Source organism: Diaphorina citri, unplaced genomic scaffold (assembly GCF_000475195.1).
Source record: "Diaphorina citri unplaced genomic scaffold, Diaci psyllid genome assembly version 1.1 scaffold1042, whole genome shotgun sequence".
Lineage (NCBI taxonomy): Eukaryota > Metazoa > Arthropoda > Insecta > Hemiptera > Psyllidae > Diaphorina > Diaphorina citri.
The window spans coordinates 29,475-56,048 of record NW_007378472.1 but is presented as its reverse complement, the minus strand read 5'-3'; the positions used below and the strand labels follow the sequence as shown (position 1 = coordinate 56,048).

General features: G+C 39.3%; 5 protein-coding genes and 1 long non-coding RNA gene across 6 annotated transcripts in view; 4 read left to right on the top strand and 2 right to left on the bottom strand.

The window, feature by feature from the left end:
• LOC103513895 (protein diaphanous) overlaps window positions 1–8,526 on the bottom strand; it is a gene marked incomplete at its 5' end in the record, with an annotated part of 26,110 nt that extends 17,584 nt beyond the window's left edge. Inside the window, 5 exons of the mRNA XM_026826983.1 lie at window positions 2,487–2,500; window positions 5,740–6,317; window positions 6,479–6,746; window positions 7,382–7,632; window positions 8,153–8,526. Coding sequence (XP_026682784.1) covers window positions 2,487–2,500; window positions 5,740–6,317; window positions 6,479–6,746; window positions 7,382–7,632; window positions 8,153–8,526 — 1,485 coding nt within the window. The remainder of the gene's footprint in view (window positions 1–2,486; window positions 2,501–5,739; window positions 6,318–6,478; window positions 6,747–7,381; window positions 7,633–8,152) is intronic.
• Window positions 8,527–8,534: 8 nt separating this feature from the next.
• On the bottom strand, window positions 8,535–8,838 carry LOC103513894 (protein diaphanous-like; the record flags this gene model as incomplete). The annotated part of the gene is made up of 1 exon (XM_008478747.3): window positions 8,535–8,838. A coding segment is annotated over exon 1 (276 nt), but the record flags the coding sequence as incomplete, so codon positions are not given.
• A 3,444-nt stretch (window positions 8,839–12,282) lies between these two features.
• Window positions 12,283–19,753, top strand: LOC103513893. Its single transcript, XM_017445988.2, has 7 exons — window positions 12,283–12,500; window positions 13,108–13,234; window positions 13,517–13,720; window positions 14,195–14,348; window positions 15,124–15,266; window positions 19,212–19,394; window positions 19,739–19,753. The coding sequence occupies exons 1-7, from the start codon at window positions 12,445–12,447 to the stop codon at window positions 19,751–19,753; spliced, it is 882 nt and encodes a 293-aa protein (XP_017301477.1). The 5' UTR covers window positions 12,283–12,444.
• A 691-nt stretch (window positions 19,754–20,444) lies between these two features.
• LOC103513892 lies at window positions 20,445–21,596 on the top strand. Its single transcript, XM_008478745.3, has 2 exons — window positions 20,445–20,577; window positions 21,348–21,596. Exons 1-2 carry the CDS (start codon window positions 20,479–20,481, stop codon window positions 21,594–21,596), a joined length of 348 nt encoding a protein of 115 aa, XP_008476967.2. The 5' UTR covers window positions 20,445–20,478.
• Window positions 21,597–22,483: 887 nt separating this feature from the next.
• The window catches only part of LOC103513891 (delta-aminolevulinic acid dehydratase), a 9,151-nt gene continuing 5,060 nt past the window's right edge, over window positions 22,484–26,574 (top strand). The window contains exons 1-3 of the mRNA XM_026826987.1: window positions 22,484–22,586; window positions 23,361–23,481; window positions 24,072–24,304. Coding sequence (XP_026682788.1) covers window positions 22,545–22,586; window positions 23,361–23,481; window positions 24,072–24,304 — 396 coding nt within the window. The 5' untranslated portion in view covers window positions 22,484–22,544. The remainder of the gene's footprint in view (window positions 22,587–23,360; window positions 23,482–24,071; window positions 24,305–26,574) is intronic.
• Window positions 25,890–26,477, top strand: LOC113469365. Its single transcript, XR_003392810.1, has 2 exons — window positions 25,890–26,032; window positions 26,344–26,477. It is a non-coding gene; the product is annotated as an uncharacterized LOC113469365 (long non-coding RNA).

Below are 26,574 nucleotides of genomic sequence, written 5' to 3'. Positions count from 1 at the left end.
AAAAAAATAATGGAAAAATGATTTAAAAAAGATCTTCGTTTTAAAGTCCTTGTAATAAATTGTATTGTAATTATTGTAAACCAATGACAAATAATAAGTGTAAAATTTACGTTTTTACGTGATCTACGGTAAAAATGAAGCAAAATGGTCGCCTTTGAGGCTTTTAAAAATATAAAAATGTCATCTTACAAATCGGTAGTATCAAAATTAGGTGGAAAAATAACTGAAATATGCATAAGACTGCTCTTAGAACATCTTAATAATGGGTAAAAATTAAAATTATGTAGGTAGAGAAAATTAATGAAATATGCATAATGCGGTTCTTGAAAAAGTGTGAGGACATTTGGGCATTTAAAGTACGTAAGTACGAAATTGTAAAGTACTAAAAATGAAGAAATCTGAGTAAAAAAAAATACGAAATTCTATGGCGATTTCACACTCGTAATAAGTGAAGCGCTATGGCAAGGCATTTCACAATTCATATGTACGTAGATTTCTAGAATCACTCAGGATTTTCCTGATTTTATCATGGGCTATTGAAATATCTAGGGATTCTAGGGGGTTTCCCATTATCATTAGGAGCTTTAACTTCCATTTTTAGTGCATGTCGTTCGCGCCGTCAAAATCCAGGATCTACGAGTAGAATTCTAGATTTGAAACCCTAGGGTTTAAAACATGTTATTGAACGTATCTTGTTTTCAAAAGAAATCAATAAATGCTACGCGTAAGGCACTGTCCCGTCTATTCAGTCAGGGTTTGGGCTTACCATGCCAAAATTCCCGGGATCGAGTTCAATCCAGGATCAAGCTATAGGTAGGTTAATAGGTTAGGCCGGGACTTACCACTAAAATTATCTTGGACTAGCTTCAATCCCGGCTTTGCCGTCTCATATTGAGTTTGTGTCGATCAATGAACGGCTTCAATGGTGACGTAAAAACGGCCACGAATATTGCGTCAGTGGTTGATTAATTGTTCTTTAATTACTTTTATTAGATTAAACTTCAATTTTACTGGCTTTTGTTTGTTGCCACACTCACACTTTGGTTGTGCAGAAGTCAAAATGAATTTCAACATGAGACTGACCCGTGAGAATGGAGAAATTTAATCAATGGTGAGTAGGAAAATTTCTGCAAAAGTTGTTTTTTCAACCAACCAGAAATGTAAGGTACAATTTTATTGACCTAGCATTTCTCCCACCTAGCTAGTCTGGCTGAGGGACTATAAACAGGGAGTAGATCAGCATCTAGCTAGGGGACTATAAACAGGGAGTAGACTAGTCCAAATTTCAAATTTCCTCATGCTATATTAATAGCAAAGGTTGAGTGTGAAGGGCATCCCACTCGGAACATTTTGTTTAGCCAAAACCAGTTGACCTCAAAGCAATCACTCTAAAGCTGATTGAGAGGCCGACGACAAACACCGACCCCATCTCAACATGGGAAAAGGCAAAGAAGAAGAAGAGCATTTCTCCCACCTTCTCTTAAATAATTTCTTTCTTTTAAATTGTAATGAGCAATGCCTTCCTTGGTTGGATAAAATCCGATGAATTTGTTAAGGCTCACACCTTGCAACTTACCAAGTATCGATAAGTCATTGATTTGATTGAATTAAATCAAGTAATTTTGATAATTCAATTTATTCGATATTCGCCACAATAAGAAAAAAAAAAAGAAAAAAATAATGGAAAAATGATTTAAAAAAGATCTTCGTTTTAAAGTCCTTGTAATAAATTGTATTGTAATTATTGTAAACCAATGACAAATAAGAAGTGTAAAATTTACGTTTTTACGTGATCTACGGTAAAAATGAAGCAAAATGGTCGCCTTTGAGGCTTTTAAAAATATAAAAATGTCATCTTACAAATCGGTAGTATCAAAATTAGGTGGAAAAATAACTGAAATATGCATAAGACTGCTCTTAGAACATCTTAATAATGGGTAAAAATTAAAATTATGTAGGTAGAGAAAATTAATGAAATTAATGAAATTAGCGGTTCTTGAAAAAGTGTGAGGACATTTGGGCGTTTAAAGTACGTAAGTACGAAATTGTAAAGTACTAAAAATGGAGAAATCTGAGTAAAAAAATATGAATTTCTATGGCGATTTCACACTCGTAATAAGTAAAGCGCTATGGCAAGGCATTTCACAATTCATATGTACGTAGATTTGTAGAATCACTCAGGATTTTCCTGATTTTATCATGGGCTATTGAAATATCTAGGGGGTTTCCCATTAACATTAAGGGCTTTAACTTCCATGTTTAATGCATGTCGTTCGCGCCGCCAAAATCTAGGATCTAGAATTCTAGATTTGAAACCCTAGGGTTTAAAACATGTTATTGAACGTATCTTATTTTCAAAAGAAATCAATAAATGCTACGCGTAAGGCACTGTCCCGTCTATCGAGTTCAATCCAGGATCAAGCTATAGGTAAGTAAATAGGTTAGGCCGGGACTTACCACTAAGGTCATCTTGGACTAGCTTCAATCCCGGGTTTGCCGTCTCATATTGATTTAATGTTGATCAATGAATGGCTTCAATGGTGACGTGAAAACGGCCACGAATATTGCGTCAGTGGTTGATTAATTGTTCTTCAATTACTTTTATTAGATTAAACTTCAATTTTACTGGCTTTTGTTTGTTGCCATACGTCACACTTTGGTTGTGCAGAAGTCAAAATTAATTCAACATGAAACTGACCCGTAATCTCGGAGTTCTGCCGGATGAGGTTGTTGTCACCACTTGGACCTACTGTTCCCATGCCTAGAAGGGAGAAATTTAATCAATGGTGAGAAGGAAAATTTCTGCAAAAGTTGTTTTTTCAACCAACCAGAAATGTAAGGTACAATTTTACTGACCTAGCATTTCTCCCACCTAGCTAGTCTGGCTGAGGGACTATAAACAGGGAGTAGACTAGTCCAAATTTTTTCATGCTATATCAATAGCAAAGGTTGAGTGTGAAGGGCATCCTACTCGGAAAATTTTGTTTAGCCAAAACCAGTTGGCCTCAAAGCAATCACTCTAAAGCTGATTGAGAGGCCAACGACAAATGCCAACCCCATCTGAACATGGGAAAAGGTAAAGAAGAAGAAGAAGAGCATTTCTCCCACCTCCTCTTAAATAATTTCTTTATTTTAAATTGTAATAGGCAATGCCTTCCTTGGTTGGATAAAATCCCATCTGACCCGTGGGTTTAGACTAGGTAAGCCTCAATTATCCGGCTAGGCATTCCCAATGAGAACCTCATTGGACAGCTCTCTCGTAATCACAATACCATTCCGCGAGCGACTCCTATTGAGTTGCGCTCTGCGCTCCGCGCCCATGGGTCTATCATTCTGTCTCTTCCTCCTTTGCTCCCTCGTGAACGCAGACCCCGTCTGTAGCGCCGAGTGTGAAGGGCATCCTACTCGGAAAATTTTGTTTAGCCAAAACCAGTTGGCCTCAAAGCAATCACTCTAAAGCTGATTGAGAGGCCGAAGACAAACACTGACCCCATCTGAACATGGGAAAAGGCAAAGAAGAAGAAGAAGAAGAGCATTTCTCCCACCTCCTCTTAAATAATTTCTTTCTTTTAAATTGTAATAAGCAATGCCTTCCTTGGTTGGATAAAATCCCACGAATTTGTTAAGGCTCACACCTTGCAACTTACCAAGTGAGACCTCAACACCTAAGCTATTTGGATTTAAGGGTTTAATACCTACCAGATTTTATACTGGAACCAGTTTTCTTTGGTCTACTGAACATTGTGTCAAGAAAACTTCCCGACCGGGTACTCTTATGTTTATTCTCGTTCCGTGACATGTTTGTATCACTTGCTTATATCACTAATAAGTACACTACCAACTTTTCACTATACTAACACAACTTCTGAGCCTAACTATAATTTTTGGATAAACTTAACATCATTATTGCCTAATTAAATAATTGCATACAAAAAATTAAAAACTGTTGTACACCTTAGGTAGAGGGTTCACATTTTAAATATCACGAAACACATTAGAGTTGCGCTCTGCGCTCCGCGCCCATGGGTCTGTCATTCTGTCTCTTCCTCCTTTGCTCCCTCGTGAACGCAGACCCCGTCTGTAGCGCTTCCAGTAAGCTATCCATGACACCTTGCTGTGTCTGATCTGTCGTCATGTCTATGAGTGCCTTCTTGCGCGCCGCCTTGTCCTTCTTCTCATTCTCTGCCTTCTCCCGTGCTTCCCGGACACGAATACTCTTCTCCTCTGCCTCGCGGAGTTTGATGTTCTCCTGCCACGCCTGGTAGAAGCTATCCTTGAATGTTTTGATATCCGTGAAGAATTCCTCCAGAGTGTAGATGTTCTTATCGAACGTGTAGAACTCCGCCAGGTCCCCGTACAGCGTCATCATGTTCTTGGACATGTTGGACAGGAGGGTGATCTTCTGACGAACCTCCTTAGCGAACGGCTCCATGATCTCGAGGAACTTGTCGTTTTCGTTAGCGACCGGCGCTTGTTTACAGTTCTGAATGTCCGTCTCTAGATTCTTGATGTTGTTTTCCATTTGTCGGATGGAGTTCTGAATAACGTCTGTGGACACCCGCGCCGCCCTGTCCACATGCAGGAGCTCATCTCCGAACTTCAAACACTCGGGGAACTTCTGTTCTATTGTGTCCACAAGATAGTGCAGGAGGGTGGTCTTGTTCTCAATGTCCTTGGTAGAGGACAGCTTGGTGAGGAAGTTGATTTCAAACCCGAAGGCACCTCCATTGCGCGAGCCACTGTTCATGTAATTCCCCATCAGGAGGATTAACTCTAATATCTTGGCCAGCTTCTTACTCTGCTTCACCTCCTCACAAGCTTGCTTCCCGTTGATAATATTCTTATGACAGTCCGTGTACATCTCTTATGTAGCAATGCAGTATGTTTAATTTGGTTTCTAATGTAAGTCATGTAAGTAGACTTTATTTTCAAGACAAGTTTTGCTAATGTTATCATGCTTTGCTAATGTTATGGTCTGTGACACAGTTAAAATACACCAAAAATCAACAAATTAAATGACACTTGACAATGAGGCTTTTTAAAAGGCATTCATGGATCAGTACATTGAAGGGAGGTCTGACCACACAACATATTCAAGTTTCTGTGTACTTAATGTATGAAATTATTCATCTGCATAAATAAACAATGTCATTATCAATAAGTAAATAATCAACAGTGAATTCCCCTGCAAACCTTAATTACGTGAATGAAATGAACACAAAGTTGATTTCATGACAGTCATCAAAGGTTCTCAGTGTTTTCTTAATTATCTAAACCTCACCTAAATGAGGGTACAGCAAATTATCACTTGCTGAGACTCATCGAATAAACAATGTCTTGAGTTACCAAATGTTTATTTTTGTCACGGTAATGTTTTCTTTTATGCTGACACAATCACATCATGCACTAAAAATAGATAGTTTTGCACAAATATCATTTTTTGAAGAAGAATTTAATCTATGGAATTTTCTATTTGACCTACTAGCCATTAGACTACCTCTATGTTCTTAGGTAGAAACTACCTGTAACTCCTGCTACGTGAGAGACTGATTATTTCCATGGAAACTAACTGTTGGGAGGAAAATTTTCTGGCTAGTGATGAAAGAATGAGGAAATATTGAAACTCACCTGTTAACCTGTTGATTGATTAGTAATTGTTCAAGTATTTCATATTTTTTATCTACCTTTTCGTTTCTGCCTTGCACAAAGTTAAAAATATTCGTTTGTTGACAAATCGACCGGGCATCGGGGGAGGGGGAGGTCCTGGCATCCCAGGCATGGGTGGTGGCGGGGGGCCCATTCCCCCAGGGGGTGGCGGTGGGGGTGGGGGCCCTCCCTTGGGTCCTGTCGGTATCCCAGCGGCCACCTGTGCTTTCACCTCATCCAGTCGATTCTTCTCCACGGGCCTGCCACTGCTGAGGTCCTCCAATGTTTTCTGCGCCTGTACAAGCTTCGCCTCCGCTTCCTGCCTCAGCATGATGGCCTCCTCCAGTTTGGCACTCAGGTCCTCCACCCTCCTGTCCTCCTCTGTCTTTGACTTCTCCGCGAGGTGCTCCACTAGAGGTTGTACATCCAGTTGAAACCGTCTGGACGATCTGAAGTCCGGGTCACACCCACCACGATGCAGAACTATCTGGGACACACACTCCTCCAGCAACTTGTAATACGCCAGTCTCACATACTGGTCATCCCGTATGAACAGCAGGTGTTGTAGAATAGACAGGAGGTACGGTTCACACGCAGAGTCCATCACCATGTTCCTGACCGTCTCAAAGCAATCGTTCACATCGTCAATCTCCATCCTCACATTATCAAACCTCTGTATAAACTCGTAATAACATACTGGTCATCCCGTATGAACAGCAGGTGTTGTAGAATAGACAGAAGGTACGGTTCACACGCGGAGTCCATCACCATGTTCCTCACTGTCTCAAAGCAATCGTTCACATCGTCAATCTCCATCCTCACATTATCAAACCTCTGTATAAACTCGTAATAGTCCTCCTCCTTGTGCTCAATAAACACTTTCAGCTGCACGCTCACGTCTTCACTCGCGTCTTTCTCCAAAGCGTCCAGTAGGTCGTAAAGGCCGACCCGCATGATTTCGTTCCTCAGGTGGAGACGAAACTCGAGATCGTCAGGCGTGGCGACAATGGCGTTTATTAGTTGGAGGCAGGCTGTGCGGAGGGCTTCGTTGTTGCCCTTCACCATCAGACCTTGGACGACCGGCTGGAACCGCTCCTTACCTGGGAGGAAGAGATGGGGACGTGTGAGGTTAGATTTAAAATTAACTGTCGAGATCCATGGCAATGCAACGGTGACGGTGAATTACAATTTTAAAAAGAGATCTTTTACTTCTAAATAATAACAATTATAATATCTCTAGATTCTCTAGTAGCGCGGTCCAACTTCCTTGACTTGGCAGAGTGGAGCTCTACCGCACTCCTTAATACTCTTGGGTGGAAGATAACCTCTGGGCTAAACCCTTCAAACTCCATTATTGTGTTGAAAAAAAAAGACCATCATACCTCGCCCGAGATTGAAACAGCACCACATTTTTTATTCAGAATCAATCCTAAAGCCATCTACGTTGCCAATTTCTGGAAATTCAAGTTCTGATGTTCAAGTTTGTTTCCGGACATGGAAAGTAAGTAAGTATCACAATTCTTATAAAATCAAGAAAGGACTTATTCACATTTTTTATTCAGAATCAACCCTAAAGCCATCTACTTTGCCAATTTCTGGAATTTCAAGTTCTGATGTTCAAGTTTGTTTCCGGACGTGGAAAGTAAGTAAGTATCACAATACTTATAAAATCAAGAAAGGACTTATTTAATCTTTCTTGAAAGTAAATCTCCAAGACAAAAGACATTTCACTTACCTTTCAGCTCTCCACTCATGGTAATGGCCTTGATAACCTTATCATGGCCATCAGGCGGTATGAGACACACGGCCGCCAAAACTTTCACGGCCTCCAACATCACTGTCGGCTTGTTCGGGTCCAGACTACGGGCCACGATAGTGAGGGCCTCCTTCTGCCCGAACATCTGCTTGAGGCCGACCGTGTTGTTCATGATGGCCCGAATACATCGGACACACTCGTACTGGACACGGTCGTAGCGACTGTCGTTCCTGGAACGCGAAGGAAACCGAGGGTAAAGAAAAGCAATTGGATATTTTCTAAAGTTCTTGTTGTCTTGTAGCACTACACAAGAAAACCAAATTATAATAGTAGCAGTTTTTCTTTATTAATTTTATTATTATTCAGTGGCATAGCGTCCATGTAGGGCGTGTATGGCGGCCATACACTCAAAATTTACTCAAATACCCTTAAATATTGACTTTAAATATTTATGAAGAAGTATGTGCAATTGTGCATGACTTATGTAGTAATGTGCATGGTGATGGAAAATAATAATAATATTATTATTTATAAAGCAACCTCCATGATCCAGTAGGTATCACACTGGGTTTACATACCGGAGGTACTGAGTTCAATTCCTGACAAGGGTTGAAGGATTTTTGGCTATCTGCTTGGGATATGAGATATACTCAGTCTCATGAGGACTTCATCATTTGATATGATTTTCATTATGAAAGGTTGCCAAATAGAGAAGGTGCCTGATCTGCAGAAGTAAAACAAGGAACTTACCTGTAACATTCATTGAGTATGGATAGAAGTGACTTGAGTCCATTCGTACCAAACTCATTGACCCAACTCAGTGGATGATTGGTTAATGCTATCCTCAACGACTCAATACAACTGTACATTTTATTTACACTCAACTCGGGTTGACTCAGATATTGGATATATTCTATCGGCTTGTCAAATTTACTTTTATTCTCGTAAGAGGTCACCGTTCCTTTATAATGCATGAGGAGCATCTTTTTCTTATTTGCTAGAGGTTGCCGTCTGAGCGGTTCTTTTTTCTCGTCGGACAGATTCATATCGTTGAGCATGTCCTCAAATTTTTGGTTCAGTTGTTCCGGGTTGAGCTTCTCGAGCATGTTTTCCTGTTCTTCATACAACTGTACATTTTATTTACACTCAACTCGGGTTGACTCAGATATTGGATATATTCTATCGGCTTGTCAAATTTACTTTTATTCTCATAAGAGGTCACCGTTCCTTTATAATGCATGAGGAGCATCTTTTTCTTATTTGCTAGAGGTTGTCGTCTCAGCGGTTCTTTTTTCTCGTCGGACAGATTCATATCGTTAAGCATGTCCTCGAATTTTTGGTTCAGTTGTTCCGGGTTGAGCTTCTCGAGCATGTTTTCCTGTTCTTCGAGAATGTCTTGTAGATCCATCTCGGAGTTCTGCCGGATGAGGTTGTTGTCACCGGATTTTTGGCTATCTGCTTGGGATATGAGATATACTCAGTCTCATGAGGACTTCATCATTTGATATGATTTTCATTATGAAAGGTTGCAAAATAGTCGTTCCTGGAACGCGAAGGAAACCGAGGGTAAAGAAAAGCAATTGGATATTTTCTAAAGTTCTTGTTGTCTTGTAGCACTACACAAGGCAACCAAATTATAATAGTAGCAGTTCTTCTTTATTAATTTTATTATTATTATTTATAAAGCAACCTCCGTGATCCAGTAGGTATCACACTGGGTTTACATACCGGAGGTACTGAGTTCAATTCCTGACAAGGGTTAAGTAGCAGTTCTTCTTTATTAATTTTATTATTATTATTTATAAAGCAACCTCCGTGATCCAGTAGGTATCACACTGGGTTTACATACCAGAGGTACTGAGTTCAATTCCTGACAAGGGTTGAAGGATTTTTGGCTATCTGCTTGGGATATGAGATATACTCAGTTTTGACAATGAGGCTTTTTAAAAGGCATTCATGGATCAGTACATTGAAGGGAGGTCTGACCACACAACATATTCAAGTTTCTGTGTACTCAATGTATGAAAAAAAGGCATTCATGGATCAGTACATTGAAGGGAGGTCTGACCACACAACATATTCAAGTTTCTGTGTACTTAATGTATGAAATTATTCCAGTGCATAAAAAACAATGTCATTATCAATAAGTAAATAATCAACAGTGAATTCCCCTGCAAACCTTAATTACGTGAATGAAATGAACACAAAGTTGATTTCATGACAGTCATCAAAGGTTCTCAGTGTTTTCTTAATTATCTAAACCTCACCTAAATGAGGGTACAGCAAATTATCACTTGAGACTCATCGAATAAACAATGTCTTGAGCTACCTACCAAATGTTTATTTTTGTCATGGTAATGTTTTCTTTTATGCTAACACAATCACATCATATTGATTTCATGACAGTCATCAAAGGTTCTCAGTGTTTTCTTAATTATCTAAACCTCACCTAAATGAGGGTACAGCAAATTATCACTTGCTGAGACTCATCGAATAAACAATGTCTTGAGTTACCAAATGTTTATTTTTGTCACGGTAATGTTTTCTTTTATGCTGACACAATCACATCATGCACTAAAAATAGATAGTTTTGCACAAATATCATTTTTTGAAGAAGAATTTAATCTATGGAATTTTCTATTTGACCTACTAGCCATTAGACTACCTCTATGTTCTTAGGTAGAAACTACCTGTAACTCCTGCTACGTGAGAGACTGATTATTTCCATGGAAACTAACTGTTGGGAGGAAAATTTTCTGGCTAGTGATGAAAGAATGAGGAAATATTGAAACTCACCTGTTAACCTGTTGATTGATTAGTAATTGTTCAAGTATTTCATATTTTTTATCTGCCTTTTCGTTTCTGCCTTGCACAAAGTTGAAATATTTCGTTTGTTGCATATTTTTTATCTACCTTTTCGTTTCTGCCTTGCACAAAGTTAAAAATATTCGTTTGTTGACAAATCGCAAAAAACTCTTTTGTTTACTTTACAAATGAAATTTCTTCCTTCATTTTGAGGAAGTAAAAAGAAAGACGCGTCCATACTTTTTACTTTCCTTTTATTTATGCAAGGATGTGTTTTTTTTATAGGTAGGTATACCTTAGATCCTTAGAAGTCTTAGAACTTAAAAAACGGATATTTCCAACCATTTCCCGAATTTGAAAAATTGGACCGATTGACAAAAAATCGCTACGGCAATGTCAAAAATAGGTAAAGAACTACAAATCGGCGAGAGTGATGAAAGAATGAGGAAATATTGAAACTCACCTGTTAACCTGTTGATTGATTAGTAATTGTTCAAGTATTTCATATTTTTTATCTACCTTTTCGTTTCTGCCTTGCACAAAGTTAAAAATATTCGTTTGTTGACAAATCGCAAAAAACTCTTTTGTTTACTTTCCAAATGAAATTTCTTCCTTCATTTTGAGGAAGTAAAAAGAAAGACGCGTCCATACTTTTTACTTTCCTTTTCTTTACGCAAGGATGTGGATAGAAAAAAACAACTTCCAAGCCGTTTTAATTTTATATACCTAATATATAAAAAAAGTTCTAAGGTATAAGGTATATACCTTAGAACTTAAAAAAACCGGATATTTCCAACCATTTACCGAATTTAAAAATTTGGACCGATTGCAAAATAAAAAGTAACTCCCACAGTAGGGCCTTTATTCCCGGCTCCATTCAACTCCATATTGTTTACACACTGGTGCGAAGATCGATGGTCTCTGCGGGGGTCGATGGTCCAAGGTCTAGGCTAAGGTCAATGGTTTAAGATCGCCGCTGTGGAAGTGCACTAAGGTGCGTGGCCACAACGGCGACCATAGACTATTGACCCTTGCCGAAACCATCGCAGAAAAGTAGGTACTCAGCTCCGCTTCTATTCATCAGCTTTTGGTTTGTTTTCTCCATGGAGGTAATGGTTTTCTCACTCCCTCTCTTAGGTCTCGGGGCTTGGCAAAAGTTGAAGGTCGGGCGGGACTTCGTTGTGGACGCCTACTATACGAAACGAGCGAAAGAGTCTTATCAGACCTTCCGAGTCAGAAAACCTGATGATCCTAATCGCATCCAAAATTTAAAGAGACAAAAAAATCGCTATGGCAATGTCAAAAATAGGTACAGAACTACAAATCGGCGAGTATAAAGAAATACTCTTCGAGTTAAATTTGGCAATATTTCATTTGTTTCGGTAAAAAAAAAACTAACTCGGAACTTGTTTATATGACTATTATTATTATTACCTATTAAAAAAAAAAAGTAAAAAACGACACGAAAAATTCGGTAGGAGGAAAAACTACCGCCTACCGGATAACCGGACACGGGCACAAGCAAGTTAGCAAGGCCGCATGCAATATTTTAGGAACCCCTAGCTTCTTCTTTTCTCCTCCCTCCCCACCATTACCTTCCTATTTTTTTTTTTTTTTTTAAGTAAAAAACGACACGAAAAATTCAGTAGGAGGAAAAACTACCGCCTACCGGCTAACCGGATTACCGGACACAAGCACAAGGCCGCATGCAGCCATGCAATATTTTAGGAACCCCTAGCTTCTTCTTTTCTCCTCCCTCCCCACCATTTTTTTTATCCACCAATCAAAACTCGAGAAAAACAGCCGACTTTCTCGCGGGAATTTTCAAATATTTTCAATTTTTATTCTTCAAAATTTTTCAGATTTTTTAGTCAAAACCTAACAAAAATGTCTTAAATTTATCTTATTTATCGTTTGATTCATTAATTAATAATAATTTTATTCATCAAGTGAAAATATGTGTTAATAGTTAATAGGTGTTTGACGTTCACATGAAAGGAATAGCTGGTGAGCCTCTCGCGGGAATTTTCAAATATTTTCAATTTTTATTCTTCAAAATTTTTCAGATTTTTTAGTCAAAACCTAACAAAAATGTCTTAAATATATCGTCTTATTCATTAAATATATAATTTTATTCATCAAGTGAAAATATGTGTTAATAGGTGTTTGACGTTCACATGAATGGAATAGCTGGTGAGCTTTTTGGCTGAAATTGGCTTGCTCTGAAATTATCAGCTATGGACGTCCTACTGCTGCTGCTGTTTGCAGCTGTCCTCTACTTCATTATCACAAGGTAAACTGCTACTGTTGATTCAATGATTAATATGTGACAGTGCTACATTACCTGCACTTGTTCCATTCAGCTCAGGTGTATTGTACTTACCTATGGCCAGATGGTTCAACTGCTTTTTTTTTTTCTTTCAAAAGGTTTTATTGAGGGAACTGTAATAAGTAACAGAGATCATGTCCCAAAATCAAAGAGAGAATCAGTATAGGATAAGAGAAAGCCAGATGTTATGAGAACAAATTTCATATTCAGGAATAGGTTGGGTATTAAATTATTCAGAAACCATAACAAAGAAAAAGAAAGCTCCTTTTTGTGTTTAACCTAACCGTACAATAATACTGATCACTGCTCATTTGGACAGCTCTTTTTGTAGCAGTTTTTCATTGTTATAGCTCCTTTTTGTGTTTAACCTAACCCTACAATAATACTGATCACTGCTCATTTGGACAGCTCTTTTTGTAGCAGTTTTTCATTGTTACGGCTTCTGAACTTGTACCAAAGTTTGATCCAGACAAGAATTGAACCCAGGACCTATAGTGCTTACAAGGCAGGTGGACAACCTTACCAACTACTGTTTCCTCATACTTAAAAATGTTCAATTTCTTTCCCACAGAGTATTACCGCTAATCTTAGCATGGTACATAGAGAGGAGATTTAACGTGGAGGTCAAAATTGGAAGCATTAGCATTCCATATTTCCGATTGAAACAAGTCCTTGTATGCAAGAATGGGGTGTCTATTGTAAGTATTTATATCTATGTAGATTTGTAGATGAACAAGATAGAATTAATTCAAGACCTTCCTAGAAAAATATTGGAGTCAAAGAAAAGATCAATGGTTGGGTGGAAAAACTTGTTCATCAAAATTCTGTCACCTAAAGGAAAGAGAACTAAGAGTATTAATGGATACGAGATTACAAGACTCAGTGACTTTGTGAATTTCCATATCAACAGCGTCACCATCCCTACTCTCATAGTTTAAATAAATAATTAACTCTTGACTCTGATATTTGTACTCTTTCAGCATTTTGATGAAATCGGATTCCGGAGTAGTTTTCTGACAAGTGATGTGAACAAAATCATTTGCCTGGAAATCCACGAGGTCCGAATCAATAAGGATGTGTCCGAGCCTCAGTTCTATGACTCAATGGAGTCCCAGGCTGATCCATTTGGTATCAAGGATTTCACCAATCAGAAGATTCCTCCGTTGGTTATTACATTTGCCCAGGTAAACCAATCAAATAATTAATTATTTATGATGAAGTAGAGAGCCTCTTCACAACTTTTATAGGGTGTTTGATTAAATAAGTATTTAAACTTAAAAAAAAAAAAGATGGGAACTATAGCAACAGAGGTCTTATCACCCTGAAAATCAAGAGAGAAAAAGGACAGAATAGGGGAGAAACAAATCATCTGTTTAGGATAAATTTCAGTCCAAGTGGGAATCAAACCCCCTAAAATAAATTCAAACTCTGATTGTAGTCCTGTGCCCTAAATCACCAAAGTATGGAAAAGTATTTTACAAGTGTAATAGCCAATGGAAAAGCAGAATTTTGAATTTGGACAAATCATATCGAAATATGGAATTGTAAATACTTTTCCATACTTTGGTGATTTAGGGCACTGGGCAAAAGGCATCATATCTTTAAAAGTTCAATTTTTTATTCCCATCATTTCACTCTTCCTTTTTTTCTCCCCTCAGTTCATGGCAGTACACATCCACACTATCACAGCCATGTTACTCCGCACACATTCACCTGAGTGGCTCCTACACGCATCAGCTTCCGATGTAACACTAGACGGATCCCTTGTGCGATCTGCGCGCATTCTGCTTGTCAATATTAGTGTTGCTAGCGGTAAGTGGCACTTAGTCCAAATGCGCAAATATGCGTAATTGTCCAATTGACTGATTGATAACTAAAAGTTAATAATTGACTGACTGACCAAGGTCTTATCGTCCCGAAGTCTAAGAGAGAAGGAAGAGAGAGAGAGAGAGAGAGAGAGAAAATAAAAACACCAGGAACCTACAGCCTTTATTTTAGGCTCTCTCTTGATGAGTTGAAAAAAGTCAACTAAATGAAGGAGTTGCAATTGGGAAAATATTATTAATAAAAGGTCGATTCCTACGTAAAAAGTTGTGAAAAATCCAAATATGAGGTCAAAACTCCGAAAAGGTAACTTTAAAAGGTCGAAAATTCAATTTTTAATTGCCGTTCTAATGAAAAAGTTCAAAGAGTTGTGACGTCAGATTTCACGTCAAAATGCGCAGAAACGCTTGCGCACAAACAAACGAAGTGGAAGTCATGCATTATGACGTCATCGCCTACGGGAGCGTATCCCGTGACGTCAAACTTCACGATTTACCGGTATTTTTTAAATCGATTTATCTCGGGATCTAGAAATCGTAGAAGAAAAAGAAAAATTCCGTTGGTCCTCATTTTTCCTGCTCTATGACTTTAAAACATCTCCCAAGTAAGCGCAATTGATCTATTGTTAAAACTATTTGTTGAATTTCTATTGTAAGGTTCGTACTTTTTATTTGGTATAACTAGTATCACTTTTTTTCCGTTAACTTACAGACTTGACTTACCTATTTAACTTACTTACTCAACTTATTTCATTTTCACATAGGTACGGCCAAGCTACTGAGGCATGCCCCACCTCCTACGCCCAGCCTGAGGGATAAACCATTGCCTGCTACTGTCCTGGCTCAGGTGTCTGTAAGTCTGTCGGCTGAAGCTACACTGGCAGCCCAGGGACCTTTCTCTGTAGAGGTGAGATCATGGCCCACATAGGACTGAAAAGTCCTTTTACGCCACCAGTGCCCTAAATCACCTAAGTATGGAAAAGTATTTACAATTCCATATTTCGATATGATTCGTCCAAATTCAAAATTCTGCTTTTCTATCTGTGCCAAGTACAGCCGCCCTTCCAGGTATGTCATGAATAAGTGTAAGTAGTGTCGGGAATAAGCATGAGTAGTGTCATGAATTTTAGGTATAATTATTGCGTCATGAATAAGTATGAGTTTTGTCATGAAAACAATTGTACTTCGACTGCTGAGGTCTTATCGTCCCGAAAGCGAAGAGAGAAGGTAGACAGGATATGAGAAAGCCAGGATATGAGACAGGATATGAGAAAGCCTTGTCTGTTTAGGCTGAAGCTCGCCCCAGGCGGGAATCAAACCCGTGACCTAGAATAGAATACACCTTGTTTATACTGCCAGCATAGGACTGAAAAGTCCCTTTACTTACTCTCGTAGTCTAAACAAGCTTGATTTAATTTCAAAGAAAAACAATACCTAGCGCTTACAAGGCAGCTGCGCTACCTTCCAAGCTGACTAGGTTGATTTTTCAAATTCGCAATTTAAGAAATAAGTACTTATTAGTTCCACATTTCAGGGCTTATTGGCACAGTTATTCTACTCAAGGGCTTATTGGCACAGTTATTCACTTGCAAAGTGTGGGTACATTGGTGGTGTAGTGGTCAAGGCGCTCGCCTGGTAAACAGGAGGGCGTGGGTTCAATCCCAGCCGAGGTATGGAATTTTATCCTCAATATAATTTGAGAATTTGACCACAATAATAGTAGTAGCCTACTGCTGGAGTAAAGGGACTTTTCAGTTTCAGTCCTATGCGAGCAATATAAATGAGCACTATTATTATTATTATTATTGATTTTTCCACTTTATTTGTAATCAATAAAGGTATGTAGGTAATGTACAGTATGGGCTATGGATAGCAACATACTCTACACAATTAAGTTCACAGTTGTTCAGATTGGTCATCTTGCTTATTTGGAATTCTCATTCTTCTTCTGCTAGCACTCTTCTGACTATTCCTGTTGTTGAAATGATCACTGATCTTTGACATTTCTTGACAACATTTCTGGCGTTTGATATTTTTAACTTTTCTAGGTTTATGATTGTGTTTTTATGTATAAGTCCATTAGATGTTATGACTATAGGGAGTATGGAGACGTTGTTTGTATTGTAGATATGCTTGAGTTGTCGCCGTAAATCTTCATACTTGGCTATTTTGATTGAATATGCCGTATTGATGTTTTCGTCTAATGGTATTGTGACGTCAATAATACTGATAGAATTGGCCGACTTGTCTACATACACAATATCAGGTCTGTTATTGATGACATTTGTCTCTGTCTGCATTGATATATCCCAGCATAACTTGAACTTATCATTTTGTCGTGTGGACTCGCTCTCGTTGGAAAGTGGACTGACCAAGACTCTAATGCATGTAGAAGGAATTAAAATAGCTTCTATAACGCCTAGCAAACATCAGTTTGTATGTGTTAGATGTGAAGAGGTTAAGGTAAGATACGTCCTTTATCTAACTCCATCTGTTTATAGAATAGAATATTTTTTTCCAGTGTGTAGGCCCCGCAACAGCTAGTCACAGAATCAGTCTTATCATTTGCATGTTACAAATTTTTGAACCCCGCCGGGAATCGAACACGGGTCTCCCGCGTGCAAGGCGAGCGCAGTGACCAATATACCACGATGGGAGCTGACTTACATCTATTTATTATTGAACGTTGTAGAATAATTTGAAATTCCCTTTCTTTTATTAACAGGGTGAGTTTTTATTGTTCTCTTAAAATTAACATACCAGTACCTACCTAATTTTGTGCCTTTCCAATTCACGGTGGAGTCGGAGTTTTTTCAGTTCTGTGCTTGGAATTCGGGGTGCACTCAGCCTCCTGAGGACAAGTGAGTAGCTACTTTAATCGAGTAGCGACCAGTGGCGGCCTTACCAGTGTAAAAAGACTATTGAAATATGGAGGAAAGAGATGGAGAAATTTGGAGTGGTGTCGAGAGATCAGGAATAGATGTTGAATGAGAGAGAGTATGAGTGGGTAGTGTAGGGGGCGTAGATGGAGTGGAGGGAGAGTGAGGGGGGAAAGTAGAAAGCACAGTAGAAGTAGAGGAATGGAAGGGGAGAGTGGCATATACGGGTAGAGATGTAGAGTGAGAGTGAGGGGAAAGTGTGGTATGAATGGGTGGAGAAGTAGAATGAGAGTGATACACATTAGAATAAAAATTGTTATAAAAATAGGGTTGATTTTATCTGCAAGGCTGATCTGTGGAAGACATTTTCAGACTGATATTTTTTTTATAATTTATCAAGTCAGCATAGCATTCCAAAATTTATTTTGAACCTGAAACAAAAAGAGATTGAATTTAAGCATCATAATTTATTTTCAAACAATTTAGCAACAACATGTCTATTAAGTTTAATAAATGATATAATAAACAGTAGGTACCTACTTGAGATTAAAAATATGAATGATTTGTCAAGTAAATGGGTAATTAAATTTGTGCTAGGTATATTTTGTTGATCAATTAGGTAAAGCATTTACAATCACTTGGTATAACCAGAGTTTACCACATTCTAAAATTTATTATTTTGAACCTGAAACAAAAAGAGATTGAATTTAAGCATCATAATTTATTTTCAAACAATTTAGCAACAACAACTTACTTGAGATTAAAAATATGAATGATTTGTCAAGTCAATGGGTAATTAAATTTGTGGTAAGCCAGCCTAGTTAGCTTAGTTGGTAGTGCGTCTGCCTTGTAAGCGCTAGGCCGTAAGTTTACCGAAGAAGAGTGCATGTTTAGACTCCTAGATCAGTTCATGCCAATATGTAGCAATGCAGTATGTTTAATTTGGTTTCTAATGTAAGTCATGTAAGTAGACTTTATTTTCAAGACAAGTTTTGCTAATGTTATGGTCTGTTAGAGAGAGAGAGAGAAAATAAAAACACCAGGAACCTACAGCCTTTATTTTAGGCTCTCTCTTGATGAGTTGAAAAAAGTCAACTAAATTGTTAAAACTATTTGTTGACTTTCTATTGTTAAGGTTTTATTTATTTTATTTTATTGGGTATTTTATTTATTTGGTATTTTTATTTATTTGGTATAGTATCACTTTTTTTCCGTTAACTTACATACTTGACTTATTTAACTTACTTACTCAACTTATTTCATTTTCACATAGGTACGGCCAAGCTACTGAGGCATGCCCCACCTCCTACCCCCAGCCTGAGGGATAAACCATTGCCTGCTACTGTCCTGGCTCAGGTGTCTGTAAGTCTTTCGGCTGAAGCTACATTGGCTGCCCAGGGACCTTTCTCTGTAGAGGTGAGATCATGGCCCACATAGGACTGAAAAGTCCACGCCACTTTCGGCTGAAGCTACATTGGCTGCCCAGGGACCTTTCTCTGTAGAGGTGAGATCATGGCCCACATAGGACTGAAAAGTCCACGCCACTAGTAGGCTATTATTTTTTGCCCAAATAGGACTGAAAAGTCCCTTCACCCCAACCACAAAGATTCAAACCATGAATCGTTGTGGTCAAGCAGAGAGCTTTTTCACAACGTTTGTATGTATCACAGCATTACCAAGTGCCTTCTTTACCTTTACTATTAACTTTCATCTACTCTTATCAACAATCTTACTCTGGTAATGCCGCCACTGGTCGCTACTCGATTAAAGTAGCTACTCACTTGTCCTCACGAGGTTGAGTGCACCTCGAACTCCAAGCACAGAGCCGAAAAAACTTCCGACCCCGCCGGGAATCGAACCCGGGACTTCCGGCGTGCAAGCCTAGCGTGATAACCACTCGGCCACGTAGGCTACAATTGAAACCATTCTCTCATATTGTAGTGAAATAACCTCTTTGGTCTTTTTTCCCACAGAAATTATTCCTGGGTCTGGAGCATACCAAGGCAATCATCAATGAAAGCTTCTACAGTTTTGCCCAGAGCAAATCCAAACCACACAAATACCAAAGATATGCCGCGAGTAACAATAATAGAGGCGAATTTTGTACGGATGATGTGTATAATTTGATGAAATACACAGCACCTATTATTCCAAAGGTAAGCTGGAGTTTAGCTTACAATATTGTAAGCCGTCAGCTCATATAATTGTAAGCCACTCAAATACCAAAGCTATGCCTCGAGTAATAATAGGGGAGAATCCACATTAACCTCACCTAATGAATACAATGCATGTCACGTACGATCATCGGAGTATTCATGTCTGGTACGATCAGAACCTGTGCCAAGTACAGCCGCCCTTCCAGGTATGTCGTGAATAAGTATGAGTAGTGTCATGAATAAGTATGATCATTGTCATGAATACAATGCATGTCACGTACGATCATCGGAGTATTCATGTCTGGTACGATCAGAACCTGTGCCAAGTACAGCCGCCCTTCCAGGTATGTCATGAATAAGTGTGAGTAGTGTCGGGAATAAGCATGAGTAGTGTCATGAATTTCAAGTATAATTATTGCGTCATGAATAAGTATGAGTTTTGTCATGAAAACAATTGTACTTCAACTGCTGAGGTGTTATTGGACTGTTGTGGTCGTATCGTCCCTAAAGCGAAGAGAGAAGGTAGACGGGATAGGAGAAAGCCAGCCGTTCCGAGAACGAACCTTATCTGTTGAGGCTGAAGCTCGCCCCAGGCGGGAATCAAACCCGTGACCTAGAACAGAATACACCTTGTTTAGACTGCGAGAGTAAAGGGACTGAAAAGTCCCTTTACTCTCGCTACAATGCATGTCACGTACGATCATCGGAGTATTCATGTCTGGTACGATCAGAACCTGTGCCAAGTACAGCCGCCCTTCCAGGTATGTCGTGAATAAGTATGAGTAGTGTCATGAATAAGTATGATCATTGTCATGAATACAATGCATGTCACGTACGATCATCGGAGTATTCATGTCTGGTACGATCAGAACCTGTGCCAAGTACAGCCGCCCTTCCAGGTATGTCATGAATAAGTATGAGTAGTGTCATGAATAAGTATGATCATTATCATGAATACAATGCATGTCACGTACGATCATCGGAGTATTCATGTCTGGTACGATCAGAACCTGTGCCAAGTACAGCCGCCCTTCCAGGTATGTCATGAACTCATGAATAAGTATGAGTAGTGTCATGAATAAGTATGATCATTGTCATGAATACAATGCATGTCACGTACGATCATCGGAGTATTCATGTCTGGTACGATCAGAACCTGTGCCAAGTACAGCCGCCCTTCCAGGTATGTCATGAATAAGTGTAAGTAGTGTCGGGAATAAGCATGAGTAGTGTCATGAATTTTAAGTATAATTATTGTGTCATGAATAAGTGTGGATATATGTCATGAATAAGTATGAGTTTTGTCATGAAAACAATTGTACTTCGACTGCTGAGGTGTTATTGGACTGTTGAGGTCTTATCGTCCCGAAAGCGAAGAGAGAAGGTAGACAGGATAGGAGAAAGCCAGCCGTTCCGAGAACGAACCTTGTCTGTTGAGGCTGAAGCTCGCCCCAGGCGGGAATCAAACCCGTGACCCAGAATAGAATACACCTTGTTTATACTGCCAGCATAGGACTGAAAAGTCCCTTTACTCTCGCAGTCTAAACAAGCTTGATTTAATTTTAAAGAAAAACAATACCTAGCGCTTACAAGGCAGCTGCGCTACCTTCCAAGCTGACTAGGTTGATTTTTCAAACGCAATTTAATAAATAATTAATTACTAGTTCCACATTTCAAAAGATTATTTTTTTTTCTCCAAATCCATTCTAAACAAAATAATTTCAAAATTTCGCGCCATTTTCAACAAACTGTCCAATTTTTCTTGCCCCTCCCCCAGTTCGAAGACCTAGGTTGATTTTTCAAATTCGCAATTTAATAAATAAGTACTTACTAGTTCCACATTTAAAAAGATTATTATTTTTTTTTTTTCTCCAAATCCATTCTAAACAAAGTTATTTCAAAATTTCGCGCCATTTTCAACAAACTGTCCAATTTTCCTTGCCACTCCCCCAGTTCGAAGACGCGAACTCCAGTCTCCTCTCCCCTCACGGGAGTGCTACCTCCCTTCTGGGCAGCTCCGTATGGCGACAATTCTCCCTGGAGGGGTGTGTAGAACTGTGGAACGTATCGGCCGTACTGAGCCTCTCGCGGGACACCCCCAAGTCGGTGATTGGTTTCAACAAGACCAAGCTGAGTATGAGCTGTGAACAGGAACATGGACCTGAGGGTGAGATTTTTCCTATGTCCAAGACCACAGTTTAATGTTGGTTAAGGTTTAACTCTTAAATTAAGCACTCGAATTGACTACCTAAAAAATTGGTTTCCCTGATGGTCACCCATACACCCCCAAGTCGGTGATTGGTTTCAACAAGACCAAGCTGAGTATGAGCTGTGAACAGGAACATGGACCTGAGGGTGAGATTTTTCCCATGTCCAAGACCACAGTTTAATGTTGGTTAAGGTTTAACTCTTGGATTAAGCACTCGAATTGACTACCTAAAAAATTGGTTTCCCTGATGGTCACCCACCCGGGTACTAACCACGCGCAACGTTGCTTAATTTCAGTGACCCATTGGGAAGTGGTGCTTTCTACGTGCTATCGTTAGAACGATTTTGTCGCATTATATTGTTCACCACACGAAGGGAATTTTATTATTAATTAGATTCATATTAGACACCCAAATTAGATAATGGCTTACCTTATTTTATAATTGGCTAGGGTTCTTTGTGGGGGATTATTATTTACATGGCCAGTCATCTTGAAAAAGCCTACGAGTGAGGCGAAACTCGAGTCGGTGCTCTGTAAATAATAATCCCCCACAAAGAACCCTAGCCAATTATAAAATAAGGTAAGCCAAAAAAGACCTTGTTTATTCAATAAAAAAAGACCTTGTTTAGACTGCGGGAGGAAAACTACTCTTTAACCTCATTTTAGTAATATAAACCCGGTCTATCCTATTCTGCACGAACTGTTGTAAACGCTCACATCTATATGGCCAAGTGGTTAAAAGCACTGACTCTTAACTCCGAAGGTCCTGGGTTGAATCCCGAAGGGGGAAAACACATTTTTGTGGTCTGCCTCGGTGGTGTAGTGGTCAAAAAAGAAGAAGAGGAAAAAAAGGTAAAGTAATAAATTATTTCTTTTTTGTCCAGGATGAAACTGCTAGTTTTGCCGACACTCCAGACAACCCCCTGTTCCAAGTGATTCCAATGATAAGGAAACAGTTCCCTTCTCTCACCATAGCTTGTGATGTAAGTATGTACTTGGACCTTTTGCAAGTCGTGTCCTTTGGCTAATTCAAGTTAAACCATGCCTTGCCAGTTTTGATCAGAATTCCCAGTATTTATTTATTTGCACACTAAGCATCAAAGGCCAGGTGTGCAGAGAATTTCCAGTATAGGTATATAAGGAAAAATAAATGGATTATTATTAAATATGTTTATATTAAACATCCTAGGTTATAAAGTTATGAAACTCTCGGTTATAAAGTTATGGACGAAACTCGAGCCGGATAAGATCGAAACCGGAACGTGTATCCATTGTATCATATAAAGGTTACTAGCACATCTAGAAGTGGGTTAGAATTAGTATGAGTGAGTCAGTCAGTCAGTTACACAAGGGGCTGTATATATTTAGGATAAGTTTTGTAGTTACCTATTTCATAACAAAATAAATGGATAACTGAAGTTAAGTTAGCTTATATTAGCTAGATTTCTAGCCAACTGGAAAACACTGAAGGTAAACAATCTGCTGAATGGACACACCGTTTGAAAAATCTTTTTTCCCAAGAGGGTTGGATAGAGCAAACTCCAACTCCTAAGGTCTTACCGTCCCGAAAGCGAAAGGAGAAGGACGACAGGACCGGTGAAAGCCAGTCGTTCCGACAATGAACCTTTTCTGTTTAGGATAAAATCCGCCCAGAGCGTTAATCGAACCCGCGACCTAGCGCTTACAAGACAGACGCGGTACCCTCCAAGCCAACTAGGCTGGCTAATTCATTAATCTACTTTGTTTCTAATTTCCAGGTGTGTCTATGTGGGTATACAAGTCACGGGCACTGTGCCATCTTCAATGAAGATGGCAGCATCCATTATGAGAAAACATTGAAACGATTAGCAGACATATCTAAGGCTTTCTCAGATGCAGGTAAAATGGCGACTTCTAGCTTGCTATATCGCGGGTGCAATTCCAGCTTGGGGCAAAGCATATTCAAAAGATCAAAACAGAAAGTTTCGTTCTGGAAACGGCTGACTTTCTCCTATCCTGTCCTAATCTCTTCGGGATGATAAGATCTCCTACAGTTCAATTCCAAACTTTATTTTTAGATGAAGAAGAAGAAGAACAACTATATAACTAATCTGTTGAAAAAAAAGAGGGGACTGTAACTGCTAAGGTCTTGTCGTCCCGAAAGTGAAGAGATAAGGAATACAAGAGAGCCAGCCGTTCCGAGAACGTCCAATTTTCCCGCCTTCAACCCATGACTGTCCCTTCCAGGCGCTCACATCGTCGCTCCATCTGACATGATGGACAACCGTATAGACGCCATCAAGCAATCTCTACTCACATCCCGTCAATCCTCTACAACCGGTCTACTCTCCTACTCGGCTAAATTCTGTTCCGACTGTAACTGCTAAGGTCTTGTCGTCCCGAAAGTGAAGAGATAAGGAATACAAGAGAGCCAGCCGTTCCGAGAACGTCCAATTTTCCTGCCTTTAACCCATGACTGTCCCTTTCAGGCGCTCACATCGTCGCTCCATCTGACATGATGGACAACCGTATTCACGCCATCAAGCAATCTCTATTCACATCCCGTCAATCCTCTACAACCGGTCTACTCTCCTACTCGGCTAAATTCTGTTCGGCATTCTACGGACCGTTCCGGGAGGCTGCTGGGTCTGCGCCTACGTTTGGTGATAGGAGCTGCTATCAACTGCCGTGTGGGAGCAAGGGACTCGCCATTCGGGCCGCGGTGAGCGAATGGGTTAACTGGGAAATGAGACTAGAGATCGTTAATGAGTCAATGGGTTTATTGGGAAAGACCAGACCGTGTTCTTCTTCGTTTCTAATTTTTTTTAGCGGTTTAACGTCACTAGCTGCTAAGCTAAGGCCGTGTTGGTGATCGCGGTATTACAGTAGGGGAACCTTTCTTTATAAACAGTGGGTTAGTTGGGAAAACGAGAGTGTGGGCCAGTTTAAACGAAGATTATATGTAGTACAATCCCTGTGCTCTATGAAATTTACAAGACCTTGTTTATTGTGAAAAACCAATAGATCAGTTGCGCTTACTTGGGTGATATTGCAAAGTCATAGAGCAGAAAAACTGAGGACCAATGAAATTTTTCTTCTACGACTTTTCTAGAGCCCGAGATAAATCGATTTAAAAAATATCGGTAAATCGTGAACTTTGACGTCACAGCATACGCAAGTTAAACCATGCCTTGCCAGATTTTATGGCAGGAAAAATGGGTACGTCCACAACGGAGAACCGACCATCGACCCTTGCCTAGTACCGACCCAAGAGAAAATAAACAAACCATGTTAATGAATAGAAGCGTCCTCAACGGAGCACTCACCATGTTAAGGCGGTCTCTTCCTGATCCCTTGTGTGCCGCGTCCATTTTAATTTAGGACTATTGCGTCCATTTTAATTTAGGAGCACTCACCATAGTACCGACCAAAGCAGAAAATTAAATTTTTTTCTGCAAGGGTCTATATGTTGCGGCCGCACACATTTCTTGGATTTTTTTAGAGGTTTTTTTTTTTTTTTGAAGAGGTTTGACAGAGGGATAACTGCTATGGTCTTATCGTCCCGAAATCGAAGAGAGGAGAAAGCCAGCCGTTCCGAGAACGAATATTATCCTATCAGAATAAAATCCGCCCCGGGCGGGAATCGAACCCGCGGCCTAGCGCTTACAAGGCAGACGCACTACCAACTAGGCTAACTAGGCTGGCAATTTTAGAGGTTTAATACAGGGGAAATGTGCGAAGGAAGACGGGGTAAGAGAAAGCCAGTCGTTTCAAAAACGGTTATCTGTTTGAAAATTGAACCAAAACGCGTAAACCACGTTTTGATTGAACGCGCAATTTGATTGCTTAATTCAAGAGTTAAAGCGTTTAAACACTGACTGTGGCCCCGGCCATGAGCTGATTCGGAGAAACCGGGCCTTGGAAAGATTTTATAAAGCACCCTGTATAATCATCTCAGATCTCACAAAAGGCAATGTGTAATAAAATTTCCAAATCGGCTATCTCTACGCCACTGATTTTGTCGTTCGAATAAAGCATCGTGTAAACGCGGCGTGATCCATAGCAACAGAATGTGCGTCCCTAGCAACCAATTAGGTGGAGCAACATTTTTGTTTTTGTCTCAGAAGAGGTTTTTGTACCTACAGTTCAAATTTCAAAATAATCAAGTAAAAAAAACTTTCTCTTATCGTTTTGACATTTTAAAACCTTGAGTAGGTATGTAATCTATTATTCTAATCAGTGCATTTGCGTTCAGTAATTTATTATTCTCATCCATAAATTAATGTGCTAATTGCAAGGACGTGAGTATCAAAACTAAGCAGCTGCTTTATTGGATAATTTCCATTGATTCTACTGTACAGACACTGATGACTAGGGCATACTGGCTCGGTGTTTATCATTTCATTTTTTCATTAGTAGATAAGAGCTAATTGGTTTGTATGTTAATCCGGTAAGTGTTTTTTCCTTATTGATTAGTTTTTTGCTATTCAAACACTATCTGGAAAATCCCAGTTGATTTGGCTAGGTGTAGTGTGTTAGGGAGTAGATACCTAGCTCTACTTGGGTTGCTAAAAAAAATTGCTGATGTGTAAGAAAAACAAAACAGTATTTTGGTTTGTCCACCTATTGATCTTGGCAAAAAGTTTTCAGGAGGCAAGATTTTACCTCAAAAATCCTATTGTAGAATACCACCAGATATTTTCTAGCATCTCTGTTTGTCTCTCTATAATTACTTATCATTTCTGTTTGAAACCATTTCAGGTAATCTTTTTGAAAGTTTCACCCTTCTGTAATCATGTCATACCAACCAGAACCAAGCCATCAGCTAGCCACTGGCTACTTCAACAAGTTGCTCCAACAATGGCAGTGTACCAACACAAAACTTGGGCCCGAGAATCTGATGTTACCAATATTCATTGTGTAAGTTATTGCATACCTACCAAATGCAATATGATAATAAATAGGATAACTGATGCTTCAATTGAAAAAAAA